Source organism: Protomyctophum parallelum (genome assembly GCF_964188405.1).
Source record: "Protomyctophum parallelum genome assembly, chromosome: 16".
Taxonomy (NCBI): domain Eukaryota; kingdom Metazoa; phylum Chordata; class Actinopteri; order Myctophiformes; family Myctophidae; genus Protomyctophum; species Protomyctophum parallelum.
Window position 1 is genome coordinate 38,354,049 of NC_139711.1, and position 20,000 is coordinate 38,374,048.

A 20,000-nucleotide genomic window follows, 5' to 3' on the forward strand; every position below is an offset into this window, starting at 1 on the left:
ACAAAGTGCACCATGGGTAGTGAGCAGGCAGAGGGTATATAGTACGTAACCTAACCTCACATTGTCGCTGTCGGGAGAATAAACCACCATAACTCAATTTTTTAAGTTTTTGCTGCTATTAAACACCTGCTAATGAGAGAGTGTGTTGGTTATAGAAAAATATTGAACCAATGAAAAGTATTAAAAAGCGCTTCAGACCTCTTAACCCCATTGGACCCTCAAACAAATTCCACCACCTCTCCCCATCTCATGCAAGTAACGACAATATATAAAGTCACAATACCAACTTTTACGAGGCAGTATTGCCTAGTTTAAAAAAATATATATAAGGTTTTCTTCATTTCCTGGAAAATGTGTATTTTTCATTTTGTGAAACATGAACATTTCTCAGTTTAAGGTGTTTTCTTCCCGACAGCAGAGATGTGAGGGAGGGTTTTAGAGGAGCTCACCAGAACATGGAGGAGGACTGGAGGGCTCTGGAGAAGTGTTTCATCATGGTGACTACACTGTCCATGAGGCTATTGAACAACACTCAAAGCTAATCACTTAATCCCTAGACTTTGTAAGCCATATTATGACAAATAGTGAACATAGTCTACACAGATCGGCTACACAATGTATTGCAAGGCATCGTAAGCTTGTACATCTGCTATTTTCACCTATAATGAACAGCAGGTTGAAAGTCCTTAAGACTGGACTGAAAAAGGCCTGGTCTACTCTGGGGCACCTAGGCTGCTAATCATTCCAGTCCCGATCCCGACCACCTTTGCTGCGTGACATCTCTTTCCTGTCAGACTACTTTACAATATCCAAAAATATCTTCAAAAAAGGGAGAAAAAAAGATTGAACTGAAAAGAGACTTGTGAGATGGGAAAGAAGGTGCTAGGTGGCATAAACAAATGTAGAGGAAACTAGAATATATCTTTAAATGTGAATTGAAAACACAGGACCACAATGGAAACAAGCCTCAAGGGCTTTATGTGTTATCCTTTTAACAATCATTGTAAACTGCGTACCACTGTACAATCTGCAAACTGTTAATAAAGTATTCAATCAATCAATCAATCAATCAATAATAAATACCGCAAAGCTGCTGCATGGCTTCACCAACCACATAACCATTTGTATCCACATCTGTTCAGAGTCAAATAGTGAAGAAGGAATTGAATGGCCATGTTTCGTGAGGTCACAGTAACCTTGACCTGCTGTGACCACGTATCTCTCTTATTGTGCATGTGTGTGTCACACAATTCCCTCGAGGCATGCGCATTCCTGAGATATCGCGCTCACAGGTGACCTTGACCTTTTAACCTTTGGATGGACGGACGGACGGACGGACGGACAGACAAACCTGGTCACGGCAGTGGTCGTTATAACACATCAAGACCTGAGGTCGATTCTACAAATGTCTTCTCAAATGTTTTGCATGTCAAGTAAAGGGCCCCCAAAATTATATGTATTTGGCCACCGACCCCCATCTGAAAATATGTTGTTCCAGAGACCCCTCCCCCCCAGAAGCAAAGATAGGAGTTAAAAACGTTCGCTGTGAAAGAATATATTACTCAAAGATTTGCACACGTTTTCAAGCAAGCAGATCTACATTTTACACAAATAAAACTGGATTAGACCTGGAGGTGTTGCACGCTGTTGAACCGATGATGTAATGCTCAGACGAGACAAAACGCACCCCTCCCCTCTCTCTCTCTCTCTCTCTCTCTCTCTCTCCCTGTGCCTCCCTTTTTATCTGTGATACGGAACAGCGCTCTGTGATTGGCTGACAGCGCCACGGTGATACTTAGAATAACCACCAACCAACCAGGGCCTGGGTGCCCCTTCACATGGTTACCACAGCAACCTGTCACAACCACCACCGCGTGCCTGTGTGTGTGTGTGTGTGTGTGTGTGTGTGTATGTGTGCATGTGTGCATGCGTGTGTGTGTGCGTGCGTGTCCGTCTGTGTGCATGCATGCGTGCGTGTATGTGTCTGTTGTATGTGTGTGCATGTGAACACATGCATCATGCGTGTGCGTGTACTGTACTATGCACAGGTGCGCTCAGGGACCACACGGTATCATAGCAGCTCATCTCCGGTGAATAAACCTCGTGTGAGTTTCTCTCTCCAGCTGTGAGTGGAGCAGCACGACTTGTTTAGTTCTGAACCCAACAGTTCTCTGAAAAACCTATATGTTCCTATGTTCCTTTTTCATGTCAAGGACCCCCAGAATTATCTGTATTTGGCTGTGGACCCCTATCTGAAAATATGTAGTTCCAGCCCCCCCCCCTGGAACGCTCTGGAAGAATATATATTCAAAGATTTGCGCCACATTTTAACGATTCTTAAAATATAGCAGATCTATACAAGCTCGTAGCAGGGACCTCGGTGCCGCGCTATGAGCTTGTAGATCTGCTGTTTTTCAATAGCAAAAGTATAACATACAGTACGTAATGCTTAAAACACCAAAAGGGGTTCCCGTCCTAAATAGGTTTAAGGTCCTTTTCAGACGGGCAGCGACTGACGCGCTGTAGGAAATTAATTTTGCAATGAGAGGCGTGGCGATTATTTTGGATGTGCACAGAAGTTGAGGGGCGATTGCGAAAGCATAATTACACGGGCACGGTGCCGTGAAATTGTCACGCGCGTGCTCGTTTCCTGCACAGGGGCGACTAGACCTGGATTGTGGTGAGCTTCTTCTTTTTGTTCACGCTATACGCGCCCCGCGCCCCTCATGAGCAGAACTGGAGCAGGCCTGTCGCTGATCCAGGCGTCACTCACTCCCTGTCTGAAAGGGCCTTGTATTGTCTACTCTATACTGTGAATCACTAAAGTGCAGAGGTGGTTATAATTTTTTATTCAAGTAAAAGCATCAATACTGCAAAGCAGAAATACTCTGTTTACAAGTAAAAGTAAACAGAGGTTATACATCTAACTTATGTTATACATAACAAACTACCTTCGCAGGAGATCCAGCCTCCCACCAGGTTCCTCTGATCCTCCTGAGCTATTAGCAGCGCTGCTCACTGGGAACTGTATGAGGTGAATGAATGAGTGGCTACATGTCTGCCTGCGTACCGCTGAGTGTGTGCCTGTGCACCAGTTTGTGTGTGTGTGTGTGTGTGTTGTGTGTGTGTGTGTGTGTGTGTGTGTGTGTGCGAGCGCATGCGTGCGTGCGTCTGCGCGTGTGATGTAGAAATGTTGGTGTAGTCATGAACTCAGACCTGACCTTCATCTCACAATTACATAAGTCAGACCACCTATCAGCTAAATAAATCTTAACAAGATTTGGAAACACTTGTCCATGCATTCATCTTCAGTAGACTACGACAGTGTCTTTACAGGTCTCCATTCATCTTCAGTAGACTACGACAGTGTCTTTACAGGTCTCCATTCATCTTCAGTAGACTACGACAGTGTCTTTACAGGTCTCCATTCATCTTCAGTAGACTACGACAGTGTCTTTACAGGTCTCCATTCATCTTCAGTAGACTACGACAGTGTCTTTACAGGTCTCCATTCATCTTCAGTAGACTACGACAGTGTCTTTACAGGTCTCCATTCATCTTCAGTAGACTACGACAGTGTCTTTACAGGTCTCCATTCATCTTCAGTAGACTACGACAGTGTCTTTACAGGTCTCCATTCATCTTCAGTAGACTACGACAGTGTCTTTACAGGTCTCCATTCATCTTCAGTAGACTACGACAGTGTCTTTACAGGTCTCCATTCATCTTCAGTAGACTACGACAGTGTCTTTACAGGTCTCCATTCATCTTCAGTAGACTACGACAGTGTCTTTACAGGTCTCCATTCATCTTCAGTAGACTACGACAGTGTCTTTACAGGTCTCATCTCCAGTAGACTACGACAGTGTCTTTACAGGTCTCCATGCATTCATCTTCAGTAGACTACGACAGTGTCTTTACAGGTCTCATCTTCAGTAGACTAGGACAGTGTCTTTACAGGTCTCCCTAAAGAAACTACGACTGTAGTTGATTCAGAACCCTCTAGGAGAGTGGTTTTCAACCCTTTTCATATTTATTCGGCATTTGACACAGACCACCATTTCATGAGATTTAGCCACTCCCAAAACTAAAGAATATTTTGTTATCGTTGGATACGATTTTGTCCACAATTCCATGCTGATTTGACGTGGTACCATTAGGAGAGACAACAGGCAAACGCTCAAAATGACAATTCTTCTACATTCTCTAATCGTGTAGACTTCTTATACAAGTGATGCAGATGTTTAACAATAACGTAAAGCATAAAATGAAACCAAATGGTTCTCAAGAGTTAAAGATTTAAAAAAGGGTCTATTTGGTCGGTTACCAACTCTCCCTCATTTAGCTGGGGACCACCTGGAACCCCCTCAAGGACCACTGGTGGTCCCCGGACCATCTCAGGTCATCTGGGGACAGGTCTGCTTTCTGTCCCCAGAGTCTAAACTAAATATGGAGAAACAACATTCATCAGTTTTCCATGCACCACACACTGGAACCAATGCCCAGAAAACCACAGGTCTGCTACCACTCTCAGTTTGTTAAATCAAAGCTGAAGACATTTCTGCGTAGCTGCCTTTAATTGAGCTTTTTGATTTATTTCTTGTGCTGCACTGTAACTTTATCCTCGTAGTTTTGAGGGGCACTATAGCCCCTCCTATTGGTGCGTGTGAACGAACTTTGTCCTACACAAACATTCTCATTGACAATGAATGGACAATTCTACATCAGTAGTGTCTGAGCAAATAGACATAGGGCTCTATTTTGTCCATGCTAAACCACTTATCCCTAAACTTTCCTTTTTTTTTTGCTATTTTGAAAATCATTTTTGAATAGTTAAAATAGCCAATCTACATTGACACGTTGTGAGATTGGCTAGAAGATTGGTTATTTTAAATATTAAAAATGTTTTTCAAAATAGTAAAAAAGGCAAAAGAAGTTTAGGGATAAGGGGTTTAGCATGGACGGAAATAGAGCCCCTGGTGTCATGATGATGAACGATGATAAGATCACCCTCACTTCACACAGGTGTGATTATATATATATATTTGGGTAAACACTTTTTAAACAAAAGCATGCACAAACGGCCAAAATAGACCTAGACCTAGTGAGAGAGAACTAGAAGAGAAAACGCTAACTAGCGGAAACTGTATTTTATTTACAAAACTAACTGCAAGGGGGGGTGGGAGGTAAGGGGTGCAGAGGTCAGATCAACATATGGAATGTCAGAACAGGAAGGATGGGTGGGGAGGATCAACATGTGGAATGTCAGAACAGGTCAGCTCCAGATGAGAGATGTAGAGGTCAGATGTTGCTGGCCGGCTCCATAATTATACAATATGCAGATCTAGGTGATGATCCAGTCTTCTCCATGTATGGTTATCCAGGGTTACATGAGGTCAGTGTCGTTATCTTCATATAGAGATGGCCATATATGGTGTCGTGACGTGTCACGCGGCGTGACCATATATAGAGACATGATGTCACGAGGTGTGACCATATATGGAGGCATGATGTCACAAGGCGTGACCATACAGTATATGGTGTGGGTGACTAACTAACTGACGGACGGGAGATGCAGGTTTTCATGCGGCCTATGGTCGCAATAATTTGACCAAATGCCATTTTCTATTCTTCTAAAAAACATCATCATGCAATGACATCACAATGACATCATCACATCCAAGTATTGTCCTTTAAAACAAATGTTGTCAACCACAAAATACAATTTAGCTGCCTTTAACGATGGATCAGCTGAATGTCTTTGTCCCGTGCTAAAGACGCATGGAAGCTTGTTTCTGGTAACTTCAGCAGAACATTAGTTGTGAAGGAGCTTCTGTGTGAAATGATCCGCTGGACTGTCCATCTGAAAGGAGGACCAGAGGTATGGCCATATGCAGCTGTGGTGGTGCAGGACAAGCTGTACTGCTTTGGAGGAAGCAGTGATCCCATTGATGTTCACATCTTCAACACAGTGTCTTTATGCTGGAAGAAGTTGATCCCAGGAAGAGGAGAACGCTACCTTGAGGTTCCCTCCACGCGCTGGGGACACACAGCTGTGTTGGTAGAAGATACAGTCTACATCTGGGGAGGGAGGGCTAACCTAGGTTACTGCAACGTGCAACTTTATGCATTTGATGTTGACGCCCACAGATGGTTCAAACCCAGGGTTTCTGGAACTGTTCCAGGGGAAAGGATCAACCACTCAGCCTGTGTCTTGAAGAAGGTCATTTTTATCCATGGAGGAGACACCAAGCTGTCTAGACCCACGAATGACATGTACAGGTTGGACACCATCACAATGGTCTGGTCTTTAATTAACACCAGAGGAACTCCACGACCTGCTTCATGTCACACTGCCACCATTATCGGGACAAAGATGTTTGTATTTGGTGGCATTGGGGACTGGGGGGTCCTCAACAACAGCATTGGAGTGTTTGACACAGAGACCAATGCTTGGCTGAACACACATTCTGCACAGATTTGTCCAGGACGCTGCAAGCATTCAGCCTTTACCTACAATGGAGAGCTGTACATATTTGGTGGCATAAATCACTATCAGGCCTTAAATGATGTGTGGAAATTCAGTCCAGAGACTTTCTCCTGGAAGAAGGTTGAGCCAAAGGGGAAAGGCCTCATGGGTCCGATGTATCGTATGTGCTGTTGCATTGTGGGAGAACATATCATCCTCTTTGGAGGATACAAAGGAACCAGTTGCACACCTGCTGATGACCTGTTCATCTTAGACTTGAGTCCCAGTCTTAAGACGTTGTGTAAGCTAGAAGTTATTCAGTACAGTCTGGACCAATCAGAACTCCCACACAACATCAGGTGGGAACTGGTAGCCATGACCATGACAACCAACAACAAACGTGCAGTTCTCCGCCAGGCCATGTCGCCTCAGTCACTGTTTAACAACAGCATCTACAAACGTTATCCGTGAGGATAAACAGGGGCGATTGGCGATGCTGGACAACTGCCTACCCGAAGGACTCGACCCCGGGCACCACACTCCCTCGAATTCTCGACTATGTACTCAGAGTATGAAGTCGCACAGTCGCATATACGTATATGCACATGACCATATATGGGTACAGCAGTCGGAATCGGCGGCTCTGGACAACCGGATCTCCATTGCATGCCTATACCGGTCAAATCTGCGGTTCTGGACAACCACCTGTCCGGTCGTCTCAATGCTGTGCACTTAACACCCTCTGGCGATGTGCCATGTTTGAAGTCTGTCAGTTGGACAGTTCTATTGTAACGACGCCACCAAAAATACACAATCCCTGATTGTCCGAACGATCAACACCGACATATGTCGGACACTTAAAAACATTTATAACGCATTGTAGTGGATATCTCGAACGGGATTTATATAGACATATAACTCAGACGTTTCAATAACTTGATTGGAGTCTGCTTATGGTCAATTAAATTGATTTGACATAACTTAAAAAGTCCATGGATGCTGATGGCAGATACTGGTGGCAGAAGGGGGGAGACAGTAAGGTGACAAGAGTCAGAGGTAAGTTGAGCGCTCTGCTCACGCACGCAGCGCAAGTTGGCACCTCGACAGAGTGCATTTCTAGTTTAGTTTTGGGATACCAAATTGTATCCAATCAGGACAGAGAATTCATACAGAATAAACACCTTCAACAAGTGGCAAGAATTTAAGTGGAACACTCAATTTTAAGCTGACAAATGGCTACTCTCTCCTGATTGAACGGAATTGGCAACTGACCCGAAAATGCACTTTCTGTTTGTTAAAGAGCTGCCTGGAGAGGCATAGACGCACTATCAGAATATGGAGCTTTAAAACAACCATTTCGTTTATTTTAACCAACAAATGTCACTTACTTAAATACCAGCTTTCAATATTTGTCATAATGCTTAATGTTTTGTATTTAAAGCACTTTGAATCGACTTGTTGTTGTGAACGCTGTACTGTAGCCTACAGTAAACTTGCCTTACCTTGCCTGCATACTACTGTAGTGTATGACCTGTGCACTGGTGTGTGTGTGTGTGTGTGTGTGTGTGTGTGTGTGTGTGTGTGTGTGTGTGTGAGTGAGTGCGTCCGTGCGTGTGTGTTCGTGTGAAGGTGCGTGAGGGTGATGATGTAATCGTCCCTGCCTGCCTGTCTTCACAAGGCTTTTAGCCTTTTACAGGACCTTCCCCCCCCGCCTGAGGGCAGGGCCGTCCTGCAAAACAACCGCACCTAAACTCCACACAGTACACTACACAGTATCTCTGTCACTCTGTTGCCGTGGTTACCTGTGCAGGTGAAACACTTGACGTGAAAGTGCGTGTCCTGGACGCGCACCACCTCTCCCCGGCACACCTCCCTGCACCGCTGGCACTGGATGGACCCGGACGACGTCCGCTCGCCTCCCGTGGAGCCTCGCCGGTACGACGCTGTCATGACAAAGACATGAAGACACGGCGTTAAGCGTTGACATGCAACACACAGACAGTACAGTGGTGGGGGAAAGTACTCGCGTACTTTACGCGTATTTACTTTAAGTAAAAGTATCAATACTGCTTACGAGTGCATTATGGCTACTTTTACTTTTGAGAAAAAGTAAGCCTTGCGGCAGGAGCCTGTCTCCTGTTTCTGTAGCGTGAGGCGGCTTGATGTACAAGTACACCCCCTGGACATGATGTACAAGTACACCCCCTGGACATGATGTACAAGTACACCCCCTGGACATGACGCTAGTATGCCGCAGGGACTTACCCCCAATCCAACCCTTGATGTTGAGTGTCAAGCAGGGAGGCATTGGGCCATGTTTCATGACCCAGCCAATGAACGAATGTCGACCTCCCAATCTCACACTAACCACACACACACACACACACACACACACACACACACACACACACACACACACACACACACACACACACACACAAACCCACCCACGCACGCACCACACTGAGCACACAGACAGCACAGAGACACACTTTATAAACACACACTGAGATGGACACCTGATGAGTCTTCTATAGAGATTACTGCTGATTGCTGAATATGAAGTTCATGAAGCAGGTTCATCTGCTCTCAATCGTTAGTCGCACAGTGTGCCAAGAGAAACACAATTGGCTAGCAGGGTGAACGTGAGCACGCACGCACGCACGCACACACACACACGCACATGCTGTATCAGGTCAGAAAGTGCATGTTTCTCGCTTCTTGTTTCATTTCCATGCGTTAGCTTAAATGTCAGATTTCCACAAGCCTGAGAGCTATTTCCCACAGTCAGAACAACGTGGCCTGCATAGAAAGTCAACAATAATGGGATAAAAGGCAGTAGTCTGCTTGTAAAAGAAGGGGGGGGGGGGAGTGGCAAGTCTGCACCTCGTCAGTCAGTCCTAGAAAGAGTAATGAGAACGGGTGACGTGACTTCCTTTGTCTAAAAAGAACCCGATCCTCCTCATCCTCAGTGCTAATGTCATGCTCTCTTTGAACATGACATGTGTGTGTGTGTGTGTGTGTGTGTGTGTGTGTGTTTGTGTGTTAGTAAAACCTTGGGTACCTAATCACTAAAGCATAATGCATATACTATTGTTGTACGACAGATAATGAAAATAGCTTACAACACCTTGCACTGTGCTGTGCTGTTGTGAGCTTGTAGAGCTGCTACTGTATCTATGAATATTTGTTGTTTGGGTTGGGTTGGCAAAAGGGCCTTTCTGTGTGGAGTTTGCATATTTATTCTCCCCGTGTCCCCTAGGGTATAGGTACCCTCCAAAAACATGCAGAAATCATGGTCTCTAAACTACCTCTCCCAGGCCAGCTGGTGAAAAAACTCATTAACACGGTGAATCACATCTTGATTCACTATGTTAATGATTTTTTTTTCAGACTGAATGGGGGGACTTTTTTTTATTACACAGCTCTAAGGTATATTAATGACATAGTAAAATGTTGAAAATAAGTGGTATTCCCCTTTAAGGGAAGTTTATGCATTCACCACGTACTATGTAAACTCTTAATTTCCACTTTCAGTTGCAAAATGTTTTAATAATAATCATTTGGGGACCCCCCAAAATAATTTGGCGACCCCCCGAGGGGTTGAGAACCCCTGGCATAGAAGGAAGCATGAGGTCAGACATTAGATAATTGACACTGGATGAAAAAAATGGGTTTACAAAAATGGTGGGGTAAAAAAAAATAAGAATTAACAGTTACGTTTCTAAGGAGGCACTCTTATGTTAAGTCATGCTAACTAAGAGACTGTAGCTATAGTACCCTTCTGCTCATAATTTACACAAATGTGCTGACATGCTGATTATAACTGAAGTGATAAATGCGGTGGCACTTGCTAGCTCATACAGTTTTATGATGAACCTTAATCATAGCATGGACGATGGTGATGAATGAGACCGAATGCATTTCGCAGTGTTCACAATCAGAATCAGAAGCACAGCTTTCAAACTAACAACCTCTCAGTGCACAAGCAGTATGGCAGGATTGATGGGCATTAAAAACTCTTACCCTATGCATTGTACAGTACATCTTCCTGGTGGGACATTTTGAGTGGTTGGGCGTATATTGGCGGCAGTGTTCTCTCTTTTTTTTTATTTCATTTGGAAAATGCAGTGTAGAATCATTTTTCACATCCCTTGTGTAAACAATTCCTTAGTGCAATTTCCAAAGTTTTTTGTCACCCCCATCTTTTCCCTGATGTCCTTTTTTTCAAGTGTTAGGAACAAGACTTTATAAGATGTAGTTTGATTACAGGTATTCCAATGTCTCTTTAAAGTTCTCACAAGTTCTCACTTCTTCTCCAACTTCTTCTTCAGATGTACTCATCCAAGTAAGATGTCACATGTCAGGGTACTCATGTTTTTAAATTCTTCATAAAAACATGACAAAAAAAGTATTTACAATAATGTGGAGGGGAGCATAACATAAAGAATAACAGTTTTAACTGCGACCAGAGATCGAAGGGGTGCCTTGGCTTAAACAAATATTACAGCGACCGAAAAAAGGCAATGCAAACTATCCAGTTGTCCTAAATTTGGTCAAATTTGTCTCTTTGAGATCTTAGGAGTATGTTCATTTTTCCATTCTGAGAAGTTAAAATCCCCCCTAAAAGAAAATGTCCCTGGGAATGACATACACACGGTATAATGGCATCATGTTATGCTTTAGCTATTGAAAAATAGCAGATCTACAAGCTCATAGTGCGCCACCGAGTGGTGCGCTACGAGCTTGTAGGTCTGCTATTTTTGAAAAATCGAAGAACGACTGACATAGAAACATAGCTTTTTCAGAAAACTGTCAGGATGTAGAAGACATTTTTTTAATCTGATCTCAGGTCAGAATAGGTTAAGCTAGCTATCTATCAGCCAGAAGTACACCAGACTGGCTTGACAGTGCTACACTGAGTCCCTTTACACTGCAACTCCCTGAGTCTCCCGCTCAGAAGAACCCCCGACGGCCTATACCCTGTTCTGTGTGAGCGCGTCGTCAGTGTAATGGAGTGCAAGAAGAGCATTCATTCACCCGTGGGTGAAAGATATGCAGGAGCATTGTTGTTTATGTTCCTGCAGGGCAGGGCAGTGCAGTGGTGGGTGGTGGAAAATATGTGCGCATGGTTAATTCCCACTTCCCAATCTCCCACAGCCATGACTCCATCAGTTCAGTGTGTCGCTCTCTCTCTCTCTGGACCACAGGGACCCCACGAGCCTGCCTGCTTAGTGCCCTGCAACACGTGTCAAAACATTGGGTGCATGTGTTTGGTCCGACGTACCAACAGTCCTACAGTCATGAGCACGACACCCTACCCAAAACCCAACCTTAAACCTAAACCTCACAGGAAGCCACGGGTTAGTTTGAACCTGCCACAGGTTAGTTGTAACCTGCAAGTTGCAACCATGACGGGAGCCACGGGTTAGTCCTAACCTGCCACTAGTTAGTTTTAACCTGTTACGCATGTCGGGCCACGGGTGAGTTTTAACCGGCCACGGGCTGTATGTCTGACTGTATCGGACTGTCTAACCAACGTATGCAGCCCCTCTCTCTGGACCCCAGGGACCCATCACGAGCCTGCCTCCCTGCCAGTGTCAAAACATTGACCTGTATGTGAGGGTGCTTGGTTCGAGTGTGTGCCAAACATGTGTATGTGTGGCTGCGTAGAAGGAACGGGGGAGCATGGGAAAGAAATCCACTAATTGCCAAACTATTGAACATGAAACAATGGCAACAGCAGGGAGGAGCTGGCCGGCTTACTGTGCGTGCCAACAACCAACCGGAAACATGCACAACTTTCCCCTACAAAACTGACAGCCAACCACAACAAAGCTCTCTCACGGTGCCGCTGGCCCTGCTGGAACATAATCACTCTCTGGCAAACATCATGTGGGTGCTTTTCCTTGTTTCGTGTTTTACACCTACAGGCAAACACGCAGCTATAGTTATTGTCCCTGTGTGACCCTGTTATAGAGCTGGACATCCAGCATGAATAACCCACTTAACAACTCCAGGCCTCATCATTCCCTGGTCAGAGCGTAACCTGGGTGAACCTGGGTGAACCTGGGCTTGGCTTGAAGTCAGGTGACAGCCAGGGGACACCAATCCGGGTAATTAGAGGAGATAGCTTGAGGTGTGAATGGAAGAAAGTTGCCAAACAGGGCTGCATCCATGCAGGCAGAGAGGAAGTGTTCCGGTTTTGTCCACCTCTCATTTCACTGTTTACAGACTGGAGACAGACTAGACACTTTGACAGGACGTCTGGCCCATGTGATCTTTACAGCGTGTTTATTGTCTAAATCCTGCCACGGCACCAGTCCAGCTGGTGAGCTTGCAGCCAGACACAATTTCACAGCCAGTCTTTCGGATAGATCAATGGGAGCTCTACGCATGCAGGTGTGTTTTTGTGTATTGTTCTAGTCGGTGTCTAAGTCTTAACCACTTTGAACATGGCGTTCAAAGTGGGCATGTGGGCGCGGGGGGCGGTGTGGAGTTCGCATGTTCTCCCCATGTCCCCTATAGGGTAGGTATACCCTCACAAAAATATATATAGACCAGTAATCCTGGTCTATATACTGCCTCCCCCTGGTCAGCCAGGGCTCCTAGGGAAAGGAACTGGTTGGAATAACGTGTTCCTTCCAGCGCTACGTCCTACAGGGGAAACTCTGCGCTGTCAGGTGATAAGAACCAGCCTGCTCAATCTTCATTCATTAAAGGAAGCATGAGCTCAGTTTGCGGCTCTGCCCAATTTGGCAGAGGGAGAGTAGCGCACAGGAATACAGATTAGGCAATTGGCAACAGGTGAAAATGGGTTACAAAATCTTTTAAAGAGAAGGTGTCGTTCTGAACAAGAACCATGCACCTTTAAGGACCTTGCACACAGAGTCATGTTTCATTTGCACGATAAAAACGTACGGCACACATTTAAAATGAATACATGCTTTCACTGCGTGGGGAGGCATATAACTCTGGGCGAATTAGGGGAGAATTGCTTTGCCGAATTGCTAATAGGGTGGTTTGTGGTTTGCTACTAACAGAAATGTGCATGCACAGGGGGTGGAGGGCTGCCAAAGTTGTTGTTTTTCTTGTTTTTTCGCCCCCCCCCCCCCCCCCCCCCCTCTTTTCGAAGTTACACTGGGCCAGCTCTAAACAGACTGGGCCACGGCCCGTGTGGCCCAATGCACCCTACGCCAGTGCTTCAATTTCACGGGACCACGCCCATGGAAAACAACTCTTGCGTTGTCGCCCCTCAACTTCTCCGCCCGTCCAAAATACACGCACGCCTCTCATTGAAAGCCCGCAAGCACCATCATTAGACAAGCTCTAACATGGAACCCGCAGGGCAAGCAGGCAAGGGTCACCCAAGAAACACCTGGCGCAGAGACCTGGAGGCCATGAAGATGACCTGGAACCAGCTGGAGAGAACAGGCCAAGACAGGAGATGCCTGGAGATCGCTTGTTGACGGCCTATGCCCCAGAAGGGGTAGCAGGCGTAAGTAAGTAAGTCTCATTGAAAATGAATTACTAGGCGCGACAGTCGCTGCCTGTCTGAATAGGCCTTAAGGGTGGTAAAGCCCTCAACCAAACACACATTGGCCCCTTTTCCACCGGGGTTGAACCGGTTCGGTTCTTTCTTCCCGCTAAATATTGAACCAGTTCAGAGTGTTTCCACTCAAAATGAGTTGGTTCCAAACCATAAACGTTCGTTCCCAATGTGAACCACAAAACGGTGGTTCAGCTTTGTAATTGCACGCAGCGACGCAACGATATAAGTGGGTGTGTCAGTAGGTTGGAACTTGTCAGTGGGTTGGAACCAAACGTATACGGATGCATCGCGATCCAGAATCCAGCTGAGACTTGCGGGGCGTTATAATAACTTGTAACCTTGACATCACAACCTCGTGGATACTGTTTACATCGGTTTGTGTTGTGCAATGCCCTCGGGGCGTCTGCGGGCATGACGGATCCTTCTCCTTTTCAACATTTTGTGTTGAGGTATAATAATAGCGCCACCAAATGAACCGGCCGTCAATCTGGTGGAAATGCAGCCGGTTCGCGACCGGTTCGCAAAAAGCACCATGGTTCGGAACGGCACTGGTTCTGAACTGAAGTTATTTTGGTGGAAAAGGGGCCATAGTGCGCACACCACACACACAGACAGACAGACAAACAGAATGCAAGACAATACTTTCTATTTTCATGTGTTCTCCTTCAGCTGATGAAATGCACAGTCATACACATACACTCCACTTGTTGATGGAGTGTCTGTGTTAGGTCTCACAGGGCAGTGGAGCAATCCTCTTGGCTGTAGAGGAATATTACGCAACCCCTCCTCCAGTCTGTTCATATAATGTATATATGGGAGGCATGCAGCCAGCCAAACTGGCCCTGTCTGAACCCAGAATAACTCCTCCTAACAGCCAGCATGGTGGAAAGTACATTTACATAAGTACTGTACTGTACATTTGGAATTCCAGACTTTTACATGTAACAGAGTATTTCTACATTGCAGTATTGATACTTTTACTTAAGTAAAACATGTGAGTACCACTGACTACCTAACACACGGCATACACGTAGGGCTGCGTCTTTCAATTGTTTTCTTAGCAACTATTCTATTGATTACCTTTTGCGAAACTCGATTAACTGTTAACCACTACATGCACGCTCACAATTTCTTTCTCCCTCACACACACACACACACACACACACACACACACACACACACACACACACACACACACACACACACACACTCAGTCTACAGGTGTTACATGCTGACTCCAGATCAGCTCTGGAAGCCCCCTAGGAGGAGGGCTCAATGCAAGCCTCCGGCAGAACAGGCCTGGGGTCAGACTGGTCCGGCTCACGGTGGTGTTTCCCAGACAGTGGGTCGCGAGTAAATATCAGAAAAGAGAGAAATCTAGAAAAAAAACTACAAAACACACAAAATACACAAATTAAACAAAACTTTGACAAAATAGTGAAAATTACAATTGTTGAAGTATTCCTGCAATAGGGCTTAAGTGATTATTAATAGTGTAATGTATTTATTTTTTTTTAAATGTGGACCCCGTTGACTGAGACACCCAATGTATCTTTGGGGTTTTGAGCTGATACGTTTGTGAAGCCCTGCCTGCTGAGACTGACCGATACGAGGGACTGCTTCTGAATGAGACTGACCGATACGAGGGACTGCTTCTGTATGAGACTGACCGAGGGACTGCTTCTGTTTCCTCCTGGCCTCAACCTGAGACTGACCGATACGAGGGACTGCTTCTGTTTCCTCCATATGAGACTGACTGAGGGACTGCTTCTGTTTCCTCCATATGAGACTGACCGAGGGACTGCTTGTTTCCTCCTGGCCTCAACCTGAGACTGACCGAGGGACTGCTTCTGTTCCCTCCATATGAGACTGACCGAGGGACTGCTTCTGTTCCCTCCATATGAGACTGACCGAGGGACTGCTTCTGTTCCCTCCATATGAGACTGACCGAGGGACTGCTTCTGTTCCCTCCATATGAGACTGACCGAGGGACTGCTTCTGTTTCCTCCATATGAGACTGACCGAGGGACTGCTTGTTTCCTCCATATGAGACTGACCGAGGGACTGCTTGTTTCCTCCATATGAGACTGACCGAGGGACTGCTTGTTTCCTCTATATGAGACTGACCGAGGGACTGCTTGTTTCCTCCATATGAGACTGACCGAGGGACTGCTTCTGTTTCCCCCTGACCTCAACCTCAGAGTGCACTGGAGTCCAGGCACATACTGTAGGACGTGACACAACCCCCTCTCTCTCTAAGACGGATAAACAAGACAAGATAGATGGGAGAGAGGAACAGGCCAGGACAACGAGGGAGAAATGGATCCATAAATGCAACACTATAAAACAGACTGTCACTGTCTGGATTATTGTGAAATCAACCGCTGGTTAGAAAGTAGTAAATCTCAAATAATTGCGAGTAGGCAATTATGTAATAATTGTGACAGGCCTAGAACAGAAGGGTTTTCTCTGAATATAGACACTGCCTGTAGGGCGTCCAGGTGGCAGTGCTAGGCTTGGTTCAGTCCCATGCAGCTGTGGTGCCTCCGGCTTGGATGGACACAACTGGCAGCGTTGGTGGGTGAGAGGCCGACAGGGGATTGTGTCCCTGGCACTGAAATAGCAAGTCCAGGCCGGGTCGGCCGAGAAAGGAACTATATATAGGGAGATATGGCCCTATCTTGGGCGCGCCGTACACTTTATCCCTAAACTTCCTTGCCATATTTTACTATCTTGAAAAACATTTTAAAATAGTTCAACATCTAGCCGATCTACATTGACATGTTGTGAGCTTGTAGATCAGCTATTTGAACTATTTTAAAATGTGTCATAATATGAGACTATACTTTCAAAGGTTTTCAAAAATAGCATTATCTATTCTACAAGCGATCAGCAATTATTATTTTTTTACAAAATAACTGTCAAACATCGGTATCTGTGGTCTAGTACTCGACAAAATCGGACACAAACATCTGCCAACGAATTGCAGACGCCTAAATTGGCAAACATCAAACGAATGTTGCTGCAGCAAAACATTTAGCACGTTGTTCACACAGTTTTTGTTTGCGTGCCAAAACTGTGAGGCGCCAACGAACCCTCCTGGTGATGAAATGTGTTGATTGGACAGAATTTTCCCTTTATTTAACTGTATGATGATTTCCCTATTTTCATAGAAGTGTATGTGCTTCTTTAAATGTTTAATGATTAATTGAAAATGGAAGACCCTGATGTAAACAAGTCTTAGTGCTTTTTTCTGGTTTTATCCTTGTAGCAGCTTTTGTATTGACCTCTCGTTTGAACTGTACCCATTCTGAATCAATGAACGAATCAATCAATCAAAAGGTGAGGCGCAGGCAGAAGAACTGCAATGTGCAGCAGCACATTGCTCAAGAGCACGTGGTCCAAATGTATGATCAACTACTCTAGCCTATATGACTGGGGTTCATTGTACATTTTTGTCAAACGCTTGTATGTAAACAATTACAGATTTAAGTATTTTGATATTGTCGTCGGTGTCGTCAGGCAGAAAACCCCACAGACGGATTTAACCCCTTTCAACCTGGCATCCCTATTTTGGGCGCATGCATGCATATCTTTGGTCCGAACAGTCCGACACGCAATAGTCCGACACCCTACCCCAAACCATAACCTAACACTAACCTCACACGCAATAGTCCGACACCCTACCCCAAACCATAACCTAACACTAACCTCACACGCAATAGTCCGACACCCTACCCCAAACCATAACCTAACACTAACCTCACACGCAATAGTCCGACACCCTACCCCAAACCATAACCTAACACTAACCTCACACGCAATAGTCCGACACCCTTTACCTACCCCAAACCATAACCTAACACTAACCTCACACGCAATAGTCCGACACCCTACCCCAAACCATAACCTAACACTAACCTCACACGCAATAGTCCGACACCCTACCCCAAACCATAACCTAACACTAACCTCACACGCAATAGTCCGACACCCTTTACCTACCCCAAACCATAACCTAACACTAACCTCACACGCAATAGTCTGACACCCTTTACCTACCCCAAACCATAACCTAACACTAACCTCACACGCAATAGTCTGACACCCTACCCCAAACCATAACCTAACACTAACCTCACACGCAATAGTCTGACACCCTACCCCAAACCATAACCTAACACTAACCTCACACGCAATAGTCTGACACCCTACCCCAAACCATAACCTAACACTAACCTCACACGGCAGCTACTGGTGAGTCTTAACCGGCCATCATGTGACTTAAACCATTTAAGACTGGCCGATTCTAAAAAAAATACCATCTAAATACTGAACTAAGTTTTCTGAAAAACTTCAAATGTTAATTCAAAAATCACACCCGTGTGAAGTGAGGGGCGCTCTTATCATCGTACATCATCCATTCATTGTCAATGACAATTTATTGTGCAGCAAGGGCAGAATCCATTTCTTCAGGCCTATGCACCGGCCGGTAAGCACCGTCGGCCGGTCCGTAGGTGCGTCGGCCGGTCCGTGATTAGGTCGGCCGGTCCGTGATTACGTCGGCCGGTCCGTGATTACGTCGGCCGGTCCGTGATTAGGTCGGCCGGTCCGTGATTAGGTCGGCCGGTCCGTGATTAAGTCGGCCGGTCCGTGATTACGTCGGCCGGTCCGTGATTAGGTCGGCCGGTCCGTGATTAGGTCGGCCGGTCCGTGATTAGGTCGGCCGGTCCGTGATTAGGTCGGCCGGTCCGTGATTAGGTCGGCCGGTCCGTGATTACGTCGGCCGGTCCGTGATTAGGTCGGCCGGTCCGTGATTAGGTCGGCAGGAGGTTAGACGGGACAATAGTCCGATACGGGAGGGGAGGTGCTTGCGTGCGTGCGGGGGTAAATGTGTCAAGTCACGTGACCACTGGCTGTGCTACGAATATGAATTATTAACTTAACTTAACTTAACTTAATAGTTCCTGCTGTAAAACACCCAGTCTCTGTCTGCATGTCTGTCTGCCTGTCTGTCTGTCTGTCTGCCCCTCAGGGACCACTGGTTGAAAACCACCCATATAATGCATGCATTAATCAGATACGCCTCTCTTTTCCCGTTTGCCTCTCTCTCTCTCTCTCTCTCTCTCTCTCTCCATGTCAAGGCCTTGGAAAGGATCATTTATCAGAGGGGTGATGGAGTGTCCGGTGACATCACTGACATACTGTCATGCTACTGGAAGGCAGAGAGAGAGGTCACAGCACGGCCTGAAGGATCACTCAATCTCAGCCAAGGTCATCATGGAGACACACACACACACACACACACACACACACACACACACACACACACACACACACACACCGTGTGTGTGTCAGCATGCATTTGAGCTGAAAGCCTGGAAGGAAGTTGGAGTCCTTCATTTGTAATTGAAGGAGGTTGTGGTTCTTACAGGTGACGTCTTTTATCTTCCTCTTCAAGAACTGCCACTTCATTCATGGTGTAAAGCTATAATAGTCTGCTTTGCCCTTTATTGTACACAGTAAACCCTGAGCCTACACTGGGGTAGAGTGGCCGGTAGAACAGCTGGATGGAAACCGCGAGGTTCCCAGTTCGATCTCCCAGTGGCTCCCCCAGAGCAAGACACTGAACCCCTAATTGCTCCGATGGTGCCTTGCATGGTTTCCTACACCATTGGTGTATGAATGTGTGTGTGAATGGGTGAATGTATAATGCACAATCTATGTAAAGCGCCTTGGATAAAGGCGCTGTATAATTGCACCATTTACAGTAAAAACCCTGAGTGTTCGTTTACCTCTGCCTGTGTACAGGACATATGGTATAGGACTAGGAGTGAACTGTGTGCACTGCAATCTCCTCAATGGTGCATGATATTCATCTGTGTTTGTCTCGTATCTGTATGGAATCTTTCCTGCCTCCCTTTGTTGTTGTTGTCCATTATAAAACCTTTTTATCCAGGCTGAACATTAACTGAAAGA

The 20,000-nt window shown here is 45.7% G+C and overlaps 1 protein-coding gene across 3 annotated transcripts in view; it reads right to left on the minus strand.

Moving 5' to 3' along the window:
- ablim3 (actin binding LIM protein family, member 3) overlaps positions 1-20,000 on the minus strand; it is a 104,602-nt gene that overhangs the window by 75,808 nt on the left and 8,794 nt on the right. For all 3 annotated transcript variants that reach the window (XM_083786499.1, XM_083786498.1, XM_083786497.1), the window contains exon 2: positions 8,272-8,412. In XM_083786499.1, the coding sequence (XP_083642625.1) occupies positions 8,272-8,412 (141 nt within the window). The remainder of the gene's footprint in view (positions 1-8,271; positions 8,413-20,000) is intronic.